Genomic DNA, 17933 nt, shown 5'->3' with positions numbered 1-17933 from the left:
CACTGCAACTTGCAGCCAAGAGCATATTCCTCCCTCCCAGTGCATAGAAGCAGCACTGTGGAATTTGTTTGGGCCACACTTGTTTTTGCCTTGCAGTTCGGAGAGACTTTGTGCTCAGCTGGCAGTGCTGATTCTGAGAGCAGAGATTGTTAGAAGTGGGGAGAATCAGGAACACTGGAAGCAGAGCACAAAGGATGTTCTTACCAAGTGGGCCATGTTGCCAACAGAAATCTCCTCCAAAATGTCTCACTATAGGGCTGTAGAGCCCAAAAGAGAAACATTTTTACTGCAAGGAGTCAAGTAACTGCAGTGCAAATAAGTCCATTGTCTATCATTTTCATCAGCCATGAATGGCTGCAATAGCATTACAGGACCATTTATCATCTGCAAGAATATATCAGAAACATCTTATTTTCAAAAATAAGTGAAGAAGTTACATTCTTACACCACTTTTTCTTAACAGTACAAATTATTGCTCAGGATCACAAGACTCCCATCAGCAAGAAATCATCCCTCTTAGCATACTTTATGTCCCTCAAGAGCAAGGGACAGGATGGGGCAGGCTTTGGAGAGGCAGAAGGGATGGCTGGTCCCCAGAGCGAGGGGCCAGCCAAGGGCCATGGCATGGGGGGGGTGGAAAGCAGTCAGTCCCCAGAGCAAGGGGCTGTCCAGGTGCAATCGGACACAGCACGGGGGTGGTCAGTCCCCAGAGTGAGGGGCCAGGCAGAGGGAATGAAACCCGACAGGGTCAGGATCCCTACCTTTCTGCTGGGCTGGGATAGGAGCCACTTCCTCTTTCCTTTGCCCTTCTCTTCCTGCCCTCGGATTTTGCTCTTCTCTTCCCGCCCTCGGATGGCAGCTTGGGTTACTACGCCTGACCGGACTCTGTCAGGTCTCTCTACAGCTGATGCCTCCCTCCCCACCCAGAGGTATGCAATTAACACATTCATTTTGTTTTCAGTTAATTGCAGGCATTAATTAAGATTAATTGACAGCCCTACTTTTAACAACAGAAAGGTGCATTTTTGAGAGACTGTCAACCACAATGTGTTTGCTATAGAGGAAAAAATGACAAAAGTCAGATCACAGAAGATTTCTGTCCCAGCTTTATTTTCCCAATCCTAGCTTTAATAAAAGACGGAAACAATTAAACATACATAATATGATAATCCCATTTACAGTATATACATTGTTTCTATATTTGTTTTTCTGAACAAGATAATTACAACGGCCTTGCCCAACAGAACTGCAAAGTGAAGAGAAATCACTGGTGTAATTCAGACTTTCCAATTCAAGCTGTATGCCTATATTAATGGAACTAATACATAAGAAACGTGAGGGTGGGCAGGGGGGCACATTGAACAGTGAGAGGAAATATTTCTGGCATTTCACAAATTAAAAATTAAGGACCTAATCCTGCAAAGACTTACATCAGGGCCTACCAAAGTAAGCGATAACAAATTTACAACAGTAGATTGGTTAACCATTAATGCCTCAAAAAATTATTTGGTTGCAACTTTGTCCTTTTTACAGTGAAAATAAAGATCCATTGACTTCAAGTGATTCACTGTATTCAATACTACAATATATTCTACTTACTTATATACATCCTATAAAAATTACACTAAAAGGAGTTCAAACATTTTATTTATGTTAAAATTAAATATTATAATCTTGTATCTATAGGATAAATATACACCCAACTCTAGTCAGGCTGTGTTTCTTATTGGAAGAATCTACCAAGATACCGTTACCTAACTAAAGCCTTACTTCAATGTTTATGGATCATTTTTTGTCACCCTTTCCTACTTCAACAAACGCTACTTCCTTTCAATATTTTTTAGAACTGCTTACTAGCATCTTTCCATAATTTTGGCTGTGCTATATTTTAACCTTCAGGTTGTGTTGCATTTTGTCTTCAAGTTAGAGAGTCCTACATGTGCTTAGTTTCAGTATTTATTATTAATTATTATTATTATTAAAAACAAAAACATTTGGGAGTCGGGAAGCACAGCTAATCACTACTGGAAGACAATTTGCTAGCATTATGATTTTAAAGCTGATTTCTTGTTCTAGAAGATTTTTTTTTTTTTTACAGAAGTACTGTACTTTTACAGTAGAATATAAAAATGTAATACTAATTTGTTCCCTCAGCTATTTAGTGTTGACATTACCACTGAATGGAAACTTTATTTTGAAATTAGAACGAACATCTCTCTTTTATAACAGTAGAAAAGACTATTTTACTATTTACAGATTATGCACAGATTACCCTGGCCTACATGCAATTAGTATATAATCCTGAAACAGAATATACAGTGGTCTCAGATTCTATTCTAATGTAAACAAAAACTTTGACTCTACAAGCAAAGCTTGTTAACATCTCTATTTGCTTTCTCTATTGTTTTTTCAAGTAGCACCAAGCAATTTTAAGATTTTCATCTTTAAACCCTCACAAAAATAATATAGTCAGAGTGCACTCAGAGTGCAGAAGCTTATTTACATTAGGATTGGGGAAATTAAATTTTATCAAGTTAGAGTCTCTAGTATACCAAAAGAAACTTTTTGGCATTCATGTGCTTTTGTACATTATGGGAAGAAAATAGTTTCCATTTGTTCAAAAAAAAAAAAAGTATTTTTATTTCTACTAAGATTTTATTACATGATAAAAAGGATATTATGTAAAATTAAAACAGAAAAATATCTAACATTAACCATTTTACAGTGTCAACTGTTTTCACACATAATTAAGTCTACTGAAAGAGCAGCTCTCTCAAGTATATCCTTCTCAACTGCATCCTTACATTGTTACCCAAATTTACTTGAGAACCTAGAGTTACTCAACTGTTGATAACAGATGGCAGAAGAGCCATTCACCATCTCCACCTGGAACTTTGTGCGTCTGGTCAGTCCGATAACAGTGACTGCTTTCAGGGGAATAATAATAATAAAAATATTAAGTAAGCAAGCACTTATAGTGAACTTTTCATCCAAGGATCTCAAAGTGCTTTATAAAGGAGGAAATATCACCATTTTACAGATGGGAAAAAAATCGAGGCACAAGAAATAAGGCTAGAATGAGCTCACTTCAGACAGACAGTGACCAATCATCAGGATGTGAATCTAGGATTGTTGATGTCCATTTGCTGGACTGGAGAACCCTATCTGTTAGTTAATCTCCACTCTAGTTCTGGATGCATGAATTTGTGTTTGTAATCCAGAAGGATTCTTCCAAAAGAGGATACTATTGCCCAGGCACCTCAACAGTAAAAGTGTCTTTATCTTGCAAGGATCCACTGATTTCATTGGAGAATTTTTTCAAAGCCATTAACTAGAAACTTGGCTAACCTTAGTCATTTTCAGTAAAACAGTAATGGTACAAATCCAGCAGTAACCCTGATATATTCTATTCTAAATTCCAGCCTCAATTTTCTGAGCAGCTCTCAAGGCAGACTACTTTCTGGCAAGTGATGTAATCAATTGCACAGTAGATAAATCAACATCACTTTACTGCAGTTTGGTTATACTTCAATAACCATTTGAGACTAAGTATGACAGATTTATTGCTAAGATATATAGTATTATAAAACGAATTAAAAGCAACAACTGTACTGATAAGCTACATTAAAAGTTGCTTTATAAATTGCACAGTGCCAGTACAGTCTTCACATTTCCTCAGTTTAGTTATTGTGACATAAAACTGCTGAAAAGGAATAGTTATTTTAAAAACTATTTAACCTGTCAGGCTGGATACCGAAGGAGCGCTCACACCATCAACTTCAGAAACTAAAACATACGTTAAACAAACAGTTATTTTACAAGCAACTTAAATTTTATATATATCTTATTAAATATTCACAGTAGTTTCAGGAAACATTCATGTGTTCAAAACTACTATCTACTTCTTGTTCAACCACGATTATTATGCAAAGTTGTGACTTGTTTTTTTTCAGTGCTTTTCTGGCAGGGTTTTTTTGTTTTTGTTTTTTTAAGTCCATTCAGTCCAACTATCCCCTCAGTGGTGGCTGAAGGATCCCTTTTTCAGTTAGATGAGATTTCAGGGTTTTGTATACATTTAGTTGCTGTTCTGGCTGAAGTACCAACAGTTGTTGCAGTAATTTGCTGGGATTTGGACCCCTGCCAATGAAATTTAAGGAAAAAAAAAATTAATTCACTAAAAGCTCTAAACCTACCATACAGAAGTGACATCGTTTGTTTTTCTCCCTATGGTATAAATGCAGTGTCTACTTTTTGAGAGAGAGAGAGAGAGAGAGAGAGAGAGAGAGAGAGATTTTTCTAGTGTAATGATCCCTCCAGAACGTGTGTGTTATCTGGTGAGCATAACTGAAACCTGCTTTCTCCAACTGTATCTGTTGTATAAAATGTAGTAAGATGTCTTAACTGGGTTAGCCACAAATGCATAAAGGCTGCTGCTGGGTCACATTCTCACCATGACCGATTCCAAAATTGCTTGCTTTGACTTTCTCACCCTATGCACCTTCCAGAATATTCATGCTAACAAGCTACCTGCCAAAGAATGAGCCAAGTGATGCCTGTTGCATGTATTTTAACCACTGGGAAAAGATCTTGAAACAAGAAATCCAAGGGCAGAGAGGACCTTTCTGCTGCAAGTCTTAGCCTAAACGTTACAAAAACCTTGAATGGTGTTTTGTACATCAAATATAGGAAAACAGACACTTCTGATTATGGCCCTCCCATAGGTGTTTGGTAGGGCATGTCTCTTGTGACTTTTTCCTAACATAGTTAGATCATGTTTCAGTGACAAAGAAACAAATCACAAATATAGTCAGCTATGCTTGCTGATTGTTGACATGATTACAAGATGTTCCTTTTTCACAAGCATAATTCTCAGCAGTTAAAAATAGCAGAAAAAAGCATTTTTCATGGTGTAATGCCTGATCCTCTGTAACAAAAACCTGAAGCCTCCTTTCTCATTACTTGCCACTAAGATTAAATTCTTGCTAGCAAGGGGTCACTTTCTGCAGACCATTTTGACAAAGCCATTTTCTGCTCTGTTGTTGGATAAGCTGTATACTACCCAAATAAATGGGCACTAGGCTACGCATGGTAGTGGACAATACGTTCATAAAGTTTCTTTAATAGGACACTTTCCAATTCTAGAATTTAAAAGACCATCAATCCATAACTCTATTTTCAGGAAATCTCAAGTGTAATTTACAATATTTTAAATGTATTTATGACAAAGTGTGACAGACATGTATCAGCCACCTATAGTTAAGTCCACACATTTGCGTATTCTTAACTTATGAACAAATACCCAATGTACACATGCATATTGGATATTGTGAGCATAAGTGAGATGCATACAACTACACACCCCTAAATTTGAAAGTCTATCCCCAAGCATCTTAAGAACTACAGTAAAAGAAGCTGCCTTGTAATACAGTTGTTATTCTAAAAGCATCCCCTTCAAAGTTGCTGTGGCTGAGAGATAATTTGGCAATGTTTCTAATAAGTGGAATGTCCTAATGAACAATATTTAAAAAAAAAATCTGAACCAGGAAGTTAGAAGTCAGATAACAGAAAATGTAGAAGCTTGATAGTTTCTTCTATTTACCTGAAGCCTACAGACTCTCCCCAAGACACAGAAACTGCCACTGCTCCAATTACCACAAATAAAAATCAGAATTCATAGGGGTTATTTCAGATTCATTTTCTTTATATTCAGTTGGGTACATACTCTTACTTTTTCCGATAACTAGTAGTAAAAGACTAGGATAACATAGCCTGTTGCAAGACCTCTATAGAAGTTTCATGAGATTTAACAATGGCTCCAATATTCAAGAGATCCCTCTGATCAAATGTAACTGCATAAATCATGTTTAAAGCTAACTTTTGCTGTACCAGCAGAACAGAACTACATGTAATGGAAGAAAGTTTGCTAGATCTCTATATTGACTATATATATTTATTATATGCAAAAAATACCTTATGAAACTGGTGATATACACATGAACAAAAGTAGCCATCAAGTACTGACAATCAAAGCGATCCATTATTCCGCCATGGCCAGGAATAGTGTCTGCAAAATCCTTTTAGGAAAAAAATGCAGTAGTATAAATATTCAGGTACATTACCTCACTAATCTTTCGTTTGTATTACAGCAGTGCTTAACTGAGGTATAGGCCCCATCATGCTGTACCAACTGAAACGACATGTTACCAACACTCTACCAATAGTGACAGTCTCTGTCCTAAATAATTTACCATCCAAACAGGCAAGACAGACAAAGGGCAGGAGGAAGAGGAGGGAAACAAACAGGTTAAGTGACTTGCCCAAGTTCACACAAGAGGTCAGTGGCAGAACTGGAACAAATTAGGCACTGAACTGCTAGACCAGCACCATCTACCTCTACACATTATCCTATCTTGTGTGAAGCCTTCTGATCTTTAAGTATCATCTTCTAGCATCTGGTCTGTATAGGTTCTAATACCTCCCACAGCTGAATACTTTTATCCCCTTTTCTACCAGAGTGGCAGCTGCTGAAGTATTTATTTCACATAAAAACCTCTCTCCACAAGATGCTCTCTGAATGTTAAAATGGAAAAGGCATCCTGAGATCCAAGGGTCCATATTACTGTTTATTTTATGTCAGCTTTGCAAATCCCCCATATATTTCATTGATTTCCAAATTTCCTTAATTAAAAAGAATGTTTTGTCTTTATAAATTCATATTGTATAAGCAATCACTCTCTGTATAAGCATTGTATTCAAATACTTTCTAATTTTACAAAAGAAAAATCTGAAATGGAAGCAGTGTTCAAAAGGGCATGCAAACTTTATTGGAGATATACTCAATGATATATTCTAGCACAGGGGTCAGCAACCTTTCAGAACTGCTGTGCTGAGTCTTCATTTATTCACTCTAATTTAAGGGTTTGCGTGCCAGTAATACATGTTAACATTTTTAGAAGGTCTCTTTCTGTAAGTCTGTAATATATAACTAAACTATTGCTGTATGTAAAGTAAATAAGGCTTTTAAAAACATTTAAGAAACTTAATTTAAAATTAAATTAAAATGCAGAGCCCCCCGGACCAGTCGCCAGGACCCGGGCAGTGTGAGTGGCACTGAAAATCAGCTTGTGTGCTGCCTTCGGCACGCGTGCCATAGGTTGCCTACCCCTGTTCTAGCAAATTGTCAGCACATATTCATGTATATTACCATCCATATAAATATTTATGTATAACACAATTTCTTACCTCATAATATAAACAAATATAAAAAGAGGTAACTCGCAAAAGGTCAGATACCAAAATGTGTGCACAATGAAACCAGAAAGTGCTAAGATTTGCCAGCATGGAAATCATAGTGCATCTTGAAAACATATGAAGTTTGAGAACATTATTTGCCAAAGCATACTCTGCAACATCTCTCTGATTAAGAAGAATACCATTTCAGAGGCTAATGGTAGCTTGTTATCACATCATGCTGGTTTAGCAGAAAACAAGTGTGTCTAGATCATTATAATCCAGTGGTCCCCAACCTTTCCGTCTGGCGGGTGCCAGATGAAGGACTGTGGCAGCGGTCAAGCATACGCTGAAATGCCGCCAAATTTCGGCAGCGGCACCTCTGGATGACGCTGCTTGTCGGCGGCAAGCGGCGTCATCACCGAAATGCCATCAAATTTCGCCTGCATTTCGGCGGATGTTCGACCACCGACCAGGACGCAGGCGCATTTAGATGCGCCTGTGGGCACCATCTTGGGAACCCCTGTTATAATGTGAAGTCATCTAATTAAAATTCTAGGAAGTGGCTCCATCAAAGTCTTCATAGGTTTTTTAAAAATCTACAAACATCTGTACACACCTTGATTTTGAAAGCTCTTTTGAATCCACTAGCAAAAAAGCCTCCAAATGGCCCAATTAAAGATGCAAATGTTGACAAAGCAATGCTGTGCATCTGGAAGGGGTACATATTCACTGTTTCCTGCAAGAAGACAACTATTAGCGATAGTATACATTAATTTACGATTATTTACAATTATTCCAGATACTCAAGGCCAAACAATACAACATTCAACATGAAGACCTTAAAATGATTTTACTAACAGAGAAAATACATTTTGTTGCAAAGCCAATGTGATTCACAGAAAATTTCCAACTTTTCTATTATAAAAAGGTACTTGTCTTCATTGCAGAGGGGAAAAAATAGACATGTTATGGAACATACCAATACATATTTTATCTAATGTGAAAAGAATTGCCTGTTCAGTATTACTGAAGTATTTTAATATTTACCTTAGATATAACAAGGGATTTGTCAAATATAACATTTCCCCTTCCCTACCCAATTCTACAGATTCTTTAAACTGATTTCTATCTCCATTTATCAGAAAGAAAGAAATCTATGGTTAATCATCCTAGTATACAAGATGCAGCTCCAATACCTTCTGAATCTCAGATCTTTCCAGTTTCCTTCTTTCCTAATGTTTCTTCCTCTCAGGAAAGGAAAAAAACATCTTGCCTACTACTTTCTGGAAAGAGTAACTCTTGCCAGTGTTTGAAAGCCCTCTAGTAACCCAATGTCTCCCTTCCAGGTAACTATCATTTTTATGCCTCTCAAATGCTTTGCTGCTGACAGTATGGTGGACTCATGCAACAATCATTCCAGCATTTCAACACTGCCGGAGGGGAATGACTACCTCCTTAACCTCCAAGTCCCAGAAGCAGCCATATATTTTATGCATTTTGGTAGCTCTAGAAAATTACAAAGTAGCTATTGCAAGAACTTTCCTAGCTGGTGAGATTTCCACTCTCACCAGCCATGAATTCTATAGAGAAAGGAAATGTATTCTTCCCTCTTATATTGTGCACTCAAACTTGTTAGATTATACTCATTTTGATGATTGATTTCCTGCGCACTTTTTTTAATTGAGCTTCTGGTCTGTTAGATACGTCAGACAGGAAAGTTTTTCTATTATCAGCAGAGATTCCTATTCTACATAATTCCATTCTTACCTCAAGATTAAGAGACTGCTGGGATATTCTGTAGCAACTTAATATTCTAAATGTCTCTCTCTCCTGCAGTCCCCTATGATCACACAAAGTCATGGCACCGAGTCCTTCAGAGAAGAAAGCTCTTGATGACCTATTTAAATACCAGAGAATTCCCAACCTCCTAATCTGTGTCTATACAGATTATGGCCTAGCATTCCTAAATTTTATATTCCCAGTTTGCATCACAGCCACCAGTCTCCTGGTTTGGGGGCCCACAGGAGACTGCTTCAACGCAGAGGTTTTTGGTCAGGACAAAACAATATCTAAGCATCAACCTGAGTGAATGACAGGAAGTCCTTTAGATTTTGACTTTTTTGGAAGTCCAGTCTGTTGCGGGAGCATGCAATTAACAACTGTTATCGGGTTTGTGTTGAATATTAATAATCAGAAAAACATCAACAGTGATGAGAGATCATTCAGTTTGGTTGCTGAGCAAAACCCCCTCCTGCTTTGGCACTAGGCAGCATAGGAAGGACAACTGGACACAAACAACTTTAAAACCAGATAAATGGAGTTTGTGCCTTTATGACTGTGTTCAACAGGACATGTGAGACATTAAAGCCCTTTCCATCAACTGACTTGCAAGAGCTTTGACAAAACTGACTTAGTACCGTGTATGGAGCTGTAGCCTTTTGTCAATGCAAACATATAGTTTGCATTGGACCACTGCAGGATTACATTCCCTCTTTCTTTACTGAAAGGTCAAATGAACTGGGCAGAAACCATTCTGGCTTTCTTCCATGAATGTACAGAATCTGCCAGCAAGGGTACATCTAAGACTACATCCCTTCTTAGAGGGCAGATTCCCCTATATGAATCTGAGCCAATTCTATAACTCTTTAGACAGAGTAACATACATAAGTGGGGTTCTCTTGAGGTGGACTGTTGAACGAACTGCTTCTGTGACACATGCCAGATTATTCCCATAGGTGGCACTGTGCAGAAGCTAGGCGTCCTCCTCTAGGGATTCTCAAGAAACTGAAAAATTCCCTTAGTCATCTCTGTAGTCAGGGGCCTCAGCTTGCACACTAAGGTTAGATTTCACCCTTATATTGCTCTTAAGGGCCAAGCTTTTATTTTATGAAGGTTTGCAATTCATTAACTAGTCCTTCAAGGAGATTTATTTTAGGCCTCAAAGCAATGATATATTCCCCCACTTTCAGTTTATTGGAATGAGTCCTTTTATCCCCTTAAGTTTTGTTTTTTAAAAGCCATAATCATGGTTTAAGTGATGAGAGAACCACCGTGGCAGCTGTAGCTATAACTCCTCTCTGTCTTCCATTTTTGAAAGATGATTGGACATTCATCCAAAAGTTAATACTCTCATCTGAAACAACCTGTGGTTTGTAGTTAGATCAGGGGTGGGCACACTTTCTGAAGTGAGGGCCACATCTAGTTTCTGAAATTGTATGGAGGGCCGGTTAGTGGAGGCTGTGCCTCCCCAAACAGCCAGACGGGGCCTGGCCCTGCCTCCTATCTGACCCCCCATGCTTCTTGCCCTCAGGACCCCTGCTCCATCCAATCCCCTGTTCCCTGTCCCCTGACCGCCTCTGGCCCTCGGCCCCTGACTGCCCCCTGCTACCCCATCCAACCCCTCCCTTCCTGGCTGCCTCCCTGAAACCCCTGCCCCCGTTCCCCACCCTCTGACCGCCTTGATACTTAGCCACACCCCTGTCCCCAGCCACCCCCCGAACTCCCCTGCCCTCTATCCAACACCCTCCACCCCGCTCCCTGCCCCCTTACCACGCTGCCTGGAGCACCGATGGCTGGCAGCGTTACAGCCACACTGCCCAGAGTGCTAGGACAGGCAGCCCTGCCACCCAGCTGGAGCCAGCGACGCCACCCAGAGCACTGCGCCAGTGGCGCAGCGAGCTGAGGCTGCAGGGAGGGGGAACAGCAGGGGACGAGATGGGGGCTAGCCTCCCAGGCTAGGAGCTCAGGGGCCGGGCAGGAGGGTCCCACAGGCTGGATGTGGCCCGTAGTTTGCCCACCTCTGACTTAGCTTCTTCCCATCTTGTTTCCATGGTGTTTTAATTTATTAGATGTTAAGGAACTTTCAAATTTTTACAACGCCAGTACAAAAGATTACCGAAGTGCAATTTACATCATGAAAACCAGATGCCCTGGAGAGTATGATTTATGTTCCAAGGACTATACTGAAGAAGAAAATATCAAGGTGGCGGATTTCTGCTACCGATAAAAGAATAATCCACAAAAAGAACTGCAGCTTTCCTGGCAGAAATGTGTATTAAAGGCAGAGACTTGGCTACTCTTCACACATTCTATCGTGTAGCATATGCTGAACCTGCACTCTGTTTAAAATGCTCTATTTGACAGGTAAGGGTTGATACGACAATGTATAGGTAAGCTCACTGCTTTGTTAGCGCTTCCTTTACCAGTTCAGCATAAGGAATTTGAGGATGGGGAAGAGGAGGTGACGTACAACAAGAGAAAATTACTTACCAGTGTCATAAACAGATAGTTAAGGGTTAATAGAACAGGAGCACTTCACGTCTCTTTTGACTGGAAAGGGTTAACAAGTTCAGTGAGCCTGGCTGTCACCTGACCAGAGGACCAATCAGGGGACAGGATACTTTCAAATCTTGAGGGAGGAAAGTTTTGTGTGTGCTGTTAGTTTTTGGTTGTTGTTCACTCTGGGGGCTCAGAGGGACCAGATGTGCAACCAGGTTTCTCTCCAATCTCTTTGATACAGTCTCTTATATGTCCAGAATAGTGCCTACTAGGTAGATAAGGCGAGTTAGGCTTGTGTTTGTTTTCTTTATTTGCAAATGTGTATTTGGCTGGAAGGAGTTCAAATTTGTATTTTGCTAAAAGGATTTTTATTTGTACTTGTATACTTAGGCTGGGAGGGTATTCCCAGTGTCTATAGCTGAAAGACCTCGTAACATATTCCATCTTAAATTTACAAAGATAATTTTTACTGTTTTTCCCTCTTTAATTAAAAGCTTTTCTTGTTTAAGAACCTGATTGTTTTTTTATTCTGGTGAGACCCCAGGGGACTGGGTCTGGATCCACCAGGGAATTGGTGGGGAGAAAAGAGGGAAGGGGGAGAGAGAGGTTATTTTCTCTCTGTGTTAGGATTACTTCCTCTCTCAGGGAGAGTCTGGGAGGGGGAGAGAGAAGAAGGGGGGAAGGTGGATTTTCCTCTCTGTTTCAAGATTCAAGGAGTTTGAATCACAGTGATCTTCCAGGATAACCCAGGGAGGGGAAGCCTGGGCGAGGCAACGGTGAGGGAAAGGGTTTACTTTCCTTGTGTTAAGATCCAGAGGGACTGGGTCTTGGGGGTCCCTGGGCAAGGTTTTGTGGGGACCAGACTGTACCAGGCACTGGAATTCCTGGTTGGTGGCAGCGCTACAAGTACTAAGCTGGTAATTGAGCTTAGAGGAATTCATGCTGGTACCCCATCTTTTGGATGCTAAGGTTCAGAGTGGGGAATTATACCATGACAACCAGTAATTCTGTTTTTGTCAGTCATCTCCTCTTCCCCTCGAAGGAGGGGAGTGATGGACTATTCTATTTTGTTCCTGTTTGGTTGCTTTAGAATTTTCTGATTGAAGGAAAGGGAAGGGAGCTGGGCTTTTTAAACTGGATTGACTGACAATCTGCTGTTTTCTTGTAAGTGGAGGTACAAAGCTCATTCCAAAGAATCTGTAGGATGGGCATGAGAGGGAACAAGATCACTAAGTCACAGAGTTACCAGTCAGTAATTTTCCCTTACTCTACATAGCATTAAGGATTTCAGCATGTGCTTGACTTGGACAAGAGGGTGATGTCCAGGCTAACATGTTGCACACATGCTGGATAAGCATAAGAACATAAGAACGGTCGTACCGGATCAGACCAAAAGGTCCAGCTAGCCCAGTATCCTGTCTGCTGACAGTGGCCAATGCCAGGTGCCCCAGAGGGAGTGAACCTAACAGGCAACGATCAAGTGATCTCTCTCCTGCCATCCATCTCCATCCATCCTCTGACAAACAGAGGCTAGGGACACCATTCCTTACCCATCCTGGCTAATAGCCATTGATGGACTTAGCCACCATGAATTTATCCAGTTCTCTTTTAAACGCTGTTATAGTCCTAGCCTTCACACCCTCCTGAGGTAAGGAGTTCCACAAGTTGACTGTGCGCTGCGTGAAGAAGAACTTCCTTTTATTTGTTTTAAACCTGCTACCTATTAATTTCATTTGGTGACCCCTAGTTCTTGTATTATGGGAATAAGTACATAACTTTTCCTTATCCACTTTCTCCACATCACTCATGATTTTATATATCTCTATCATATCCCCCTTTAGTCTCCTCTTTTACAAGCTGAAGAGTCCTAGCCTCTTTAATCTTTCCTCATATGGGACCCTCTCCAAACCCCTAATCATTTTAGTTGCCCTTTTCTGAACCTTTTCTAGTGCCAGTATAAGCGCCATAACTGTTTCCTTTTCAATCTCTTTCCCAAACAAAATGTGCCAACTCAAGTTCTAATGGGCCTAAGGATCAGGCCTTAACTCTTAAAGTAAAACTTTGTGTACAATTCATCACAAGACAGAACGGCTGACTTGCAGAAATAAACTTTGTTAATGACACCAGATTGCTCTCTCACATTATATTTTGGTTATAAAATCAGTCTTCAATTTCCATGAGAGGTACAGCATGAGTTGCGAGAGTGCAAGATCCCCCACACAACTCCACCAAATATACCTCAATTACGTTCTGGAGTGACACCCTCCACGGGTGACACTACCTCCTCCTACATATTCATTCAATCCCTGGCTTTTGAGACAAACTATGTCACCTTTAATAATAATATTTAATGTACAAAAGTAGGCAAATAAAAATTCAATTTTAACCAAAAAGTGTTATTTTTCCTTACCCTTCCCAACACATCCTGCAGAAATGGAGGTACAGAGTAGTTCTGTATCTGGAAGAGCTCTGACGGTGCACACTCTGTAACAAATCTGTTTGTTTCACTATTGTATTCCACTGGACATACAAAATACTCATACTGAGCCAAAAGGTAGGCAAACTGAAAAGCAAATCAAGAGTTATGATGTATTTATTTCTTGCTGCAGACATACTTGATAGTATTGCTTTTATATGGTTGATGTATGGTTGACAGAAGTTAAAAAGTATATTTGTTACAAAATGGTTCCAAAGTGGATAGAACATCCCTTCTGAGATTGGCGACTCCTCACTAAGCCGGCTAAGATGGACATTCAGCATATTACTAAGATATTACTAACTTTTGTTATTCTTTTTAGATCCCCTGAGGTCATGCCAGCTGATTGTTTCCTTACTACAACCAATAATACATCAGGAGACGCTGATAATGACTATGTGTTGTTTCTTACACTTCACCTTTAAATGAAATCTTGATTTTAAGAAAGAAAAAGCACATCTACAATTTTTTTTGAGTTGGTGATTTTTCACAAGCCTCTGTTATAAGTTATATACGTTAAACTACAAATCTATAATTATTTTATTTCATGCATACCATAAATTTAAGCTAGCTGTCTAAACCTATGGATACTGTAGCAAGGAAGATGGCATTTTTAAATCAAACAAATGTAAATCATTGTCATTTTGCTGAGTGTGAAGAAGGCCATTAATAGATTTCAGTTACAAAATAAGTGTATATTTATTCTCACCAGAACTGTAACATTTATAATGGATACAAACTCTTAACAAGAATAGGAAACAATATGTAATCTGGCAGATATGGTTAGTACAAAAAAGTTTAGTGTTTCCTCAACCATTTACTGTAGTTAGAAAATATATGCTTTGTAATTACTTATCAGTGGTGGAATGAATTCTCTAGATAACAAGAGATCACCACTTCTATACACCATAATAGCAGATTGACAACTGAAACAATGCTGCTGTCAAATTTAAGAATCCCAAGTTAAAGGTTGAAACTACAAAAGGAAAATCCTGCAGCTACTTACAATAAATCCAAATGCAACAGTGGAAAAGAAACCTCCAATGAACCCTTCCCAGGTCTTTTTAGGAGACAGCTAATCACAAAAAGAGAAGGAGTTGATATAATTAACAATTTATATATCATGATACTTGTTTTGCACAACCACCAGAATTAAACACTCAGGGCTTGGTTTTCAAAGTATACATGCACTACTGAGTGCAGACATTTCCAGGCAAATACCTACACGTATGCCCACATAGACAGTTAAGTGAACAAGCATATCACAGAGTGACTTCTACAGCTAAGGTTGCCCAGCACTGACCCTGTTTTCAGTCGCTTACAATTTTGACAAAAATTAAACTGTTTGGGCTGAAATTTTCCATGCCAGATGTTTGCCTCAGGCTGAATTTTTTTTCTTTTTTGGTAAGCTTCAGCTAAAACAAACATTTCAGACATTTCCAAGAACAAGATAGGCAGTACATGCCCTTTCAAGCAAAGAAACATCAGCTGGGAAGACAAAAGAAGGCTTCTCATAAGAACATAAGAATGGCCATACTTGCTCAGACCAAAAGGTCCATCTAGCCCAGCATCCTGTTTACCAACAATGACCTATGCCAGGTTTTCCAAAGGAAGTGAACCTAACAGGTAATGATCAAGTGATCTCTCTTCTGCCATCCATCTCTACCTTCTGACAAACAAACAGAGGCTAGGGACACCATTCCTTACCCATCCTGGCTAACATTAACCTCCATGAATTTATCTCGTTCTCTTTTAAACCCCATTATAGTCCCAGCCTTCACAACCTCCTCAGGTAAGGAGTTCCACAAACTGACTGTGCGCTGTGTGAAGAACTCCCTTTATTTGTTTTAAACCTGCTGCCCATTAATTTCATTTGGTGGCCCCTAATTCTCATATTATGGGAACAAGCAAATAACTTTTCCTTATTCACTTTCTCCACACCACTCATGATTTTATACACACCTCTATCATATCCCCCTTGGTCTCCTCTATTCCAAGCGGAAAAGTCCTAGCCTCTTTAATCTCTCCTCATATGGGACCCGTTCCAAACCCCTAATCATTTTATTTGCTCTTCTCTGAACCTTTTCTAATGCCAGTGTATCTTTTTTGAGATGAGACCACATCTGTATGCAGTATTCAAGATGTGGGCATACTATCTATCTATATAAGGGCAATAAGATATTCTCTGTCTTATTCTCTATCCCTTTGTGAATGTTCCTAACATCCTGTTTGCTTTTTTGTCTGCTGCTGCACACTGCGTGGACATCTTCAGAGAACTATCCACAATGACTACAAGATCTCTTTCCTGATTAGTTGCAGCTAAATTAGCCCCCATCATATTGTATGTATAGATGGGATTATTTTTTCCAGTGTGCATTACTTTACATTTATCCACATTTCATTTCATTTTGTTGCCCAATTACTTAGTTTTGTGAGATCTTTTTAAAGTTCTTCTCAGTCTGCTTTGGTCTTGACTATCTTGAGCAGTTTAGTATCATCTGCAAACTTTGCCACCTCACTGTTTACCCCTTTCTCCAGACCATTAATGAGTAAGTTGAATAAGACTGGTCCTAGGATTGACCCTTGGGGAACACCACTAGCTACCCCTCTCCATTCTGAAAATTTACCATTTATTCCTACTCATTGTTCCCTGTCTTTTAACCAGTTCTCAGTCCATGAAAGGATTTTCCCCTCTTATCCCATGACAACTTAATTCACGGAAGAGCCTTTGGTGAGAGACCTTGTCAAAGACTTTCTGGAAATCTAAGTACACTATGTCCACTGGATCCCCCTTGTCCACATGTTTGTTGACTCCTTCAAATAACTCCAGTAGATTAGTAAGACACGATTTCCCTTTACAGAAACCATGTTGACTTTTGCCCAACAATTTATGTTCTTCTATGTGTCTGGCAATTTTATTCTTTACGATTGTTTCAACTAATTTGTCCAGTACTGACGCTGGACTTACCGGTCTGTAATTGCCAGGATCACCTCTACAGCCCTTTTTAAATATTGGCATTACTTTAGCTATCTTCCAGTCATTGGGTACCGAAGCTGATTTAAAGGACAGGTCACAAACCATAGTTAATAGTTCCATAATTTCACATTTGAGTTCTTTCAGAACTCTTGGGTGAATGCCATCTGGTCCTGATGACTTGTTACTGTTAAGTTTATCAATTAATTCCAAAATCTCCTCTAGTGACACCTCAATCTGTGACAATTCCTCAGATTTGTCTCCTACAAAAGCCGGCTCAGGTTTGGGAATCTCCCTAACATCCTCAGCTGTGAAGACTGAAGCACAGAATTCATTTAGGCCACGTCCAGACTAGGTATTAAAATCGATTTTAGATACGCAACTTCAGCTACGGGAATAACGTAGCTGAAGTCGAATTTCTAAAATCGAGGTACTCACCCGTCCAGACGGCGCGGCATCGATGTCCGCGGCTCTCCGTGTCAATTCCGGAACTCCGTTCGGGTTGATGGAGTTCCGGAATCGATGTAAGCGCGCTCGGGGATCGATACATCGCGTCCAGACTAGAAGCGATATATCGATCCCCGAGCAATCGATTTTAACCCGCCGATGCCGCGGGTTAGTCTGGACGTGCGCCTAGTTTCTCCACAAATGACTTTATCGTCTTTAAGCACTCCTTTTGTATCTCAGTTGTCCAGAGGCCCCACTGGTTGTTTAGCAGGCTTCCTGCTTCTGATGTACTTAAACATTTTGTTATTACCTTCTGAGTTTTTGGCTAGCTGTTATTCAAACTCCTTTTTGGCTTTTCTTATTACATTTTTACACTTAATTTGGCAGTGTTTGTGCTCCTTTCTATTTACCTCATTAGGATTTGACTTCCACTTTTTAAAAGATGCCTTTTTATCTCTCACTGCTTCTTTTACATGGTTGTTAAGCCACGGTGGCTCTTTTTTAGTTCTTTTATTGTGTTTTTTA

General features: G+C 39.6%; 1 protein-coding gene across 2 annotated transcripts in view; it reads right to left on the bottom strand.

Moving 5' to 3' along the window:
• Positions 1-3123: 3123 nt before the first annotated feature.
• The window catches only part of CDS1 (CDP-diacylglycerol synthase 1), an 88933-nt gene continuing 74123 nt past the window's right edge, over positions 3124-17933 (bottom strand). For both annotated transcript variants that reach the window (XM_050945189.1, XM_050945190.1), the window contains exons 9-13: positions 14994-15062; positions 13922-14074; positions 7850-7969; positions 5971-6074; positions 3124-4137 (exon numbers count right to left, since the gene is read on the bottom strand). In XM_050945189.1, the coding sequence (XP_050801146.1) occupies positions 4008-4137; positions 5971-6074; positions 7850-7969; positions 13922-14074; positions 14994-15062 (576 nt within the window). In that variant the 3' untranslated portion in view covers positions 3124-4007. The remainder of the gene's footprint in view (positions 4138-5970; positions 6075-7849; positions 7970-13921; positions 14075-14993; positions 15063-17933) is intronic.

This window comes from Gopherus flavomarginatus, chromosome 3, assembly GCF_025201925.1.
Source record: "Gopherus flavomarginatus isolate rGopFla2 chromosome 3, rGopFla2.mat.asm, whole genome shotgun sequence".
NCBI lineage: Eukaryota > Metazoa > Chordata > Testudines > Testudinidae > Gopherus > Gopherus flavomarginatus.
The sequence above is the reverse complement of the archived record's forward strand: the minus strand, read 5'-3'. Positions and strand labels throughout refer to the sequence as shown.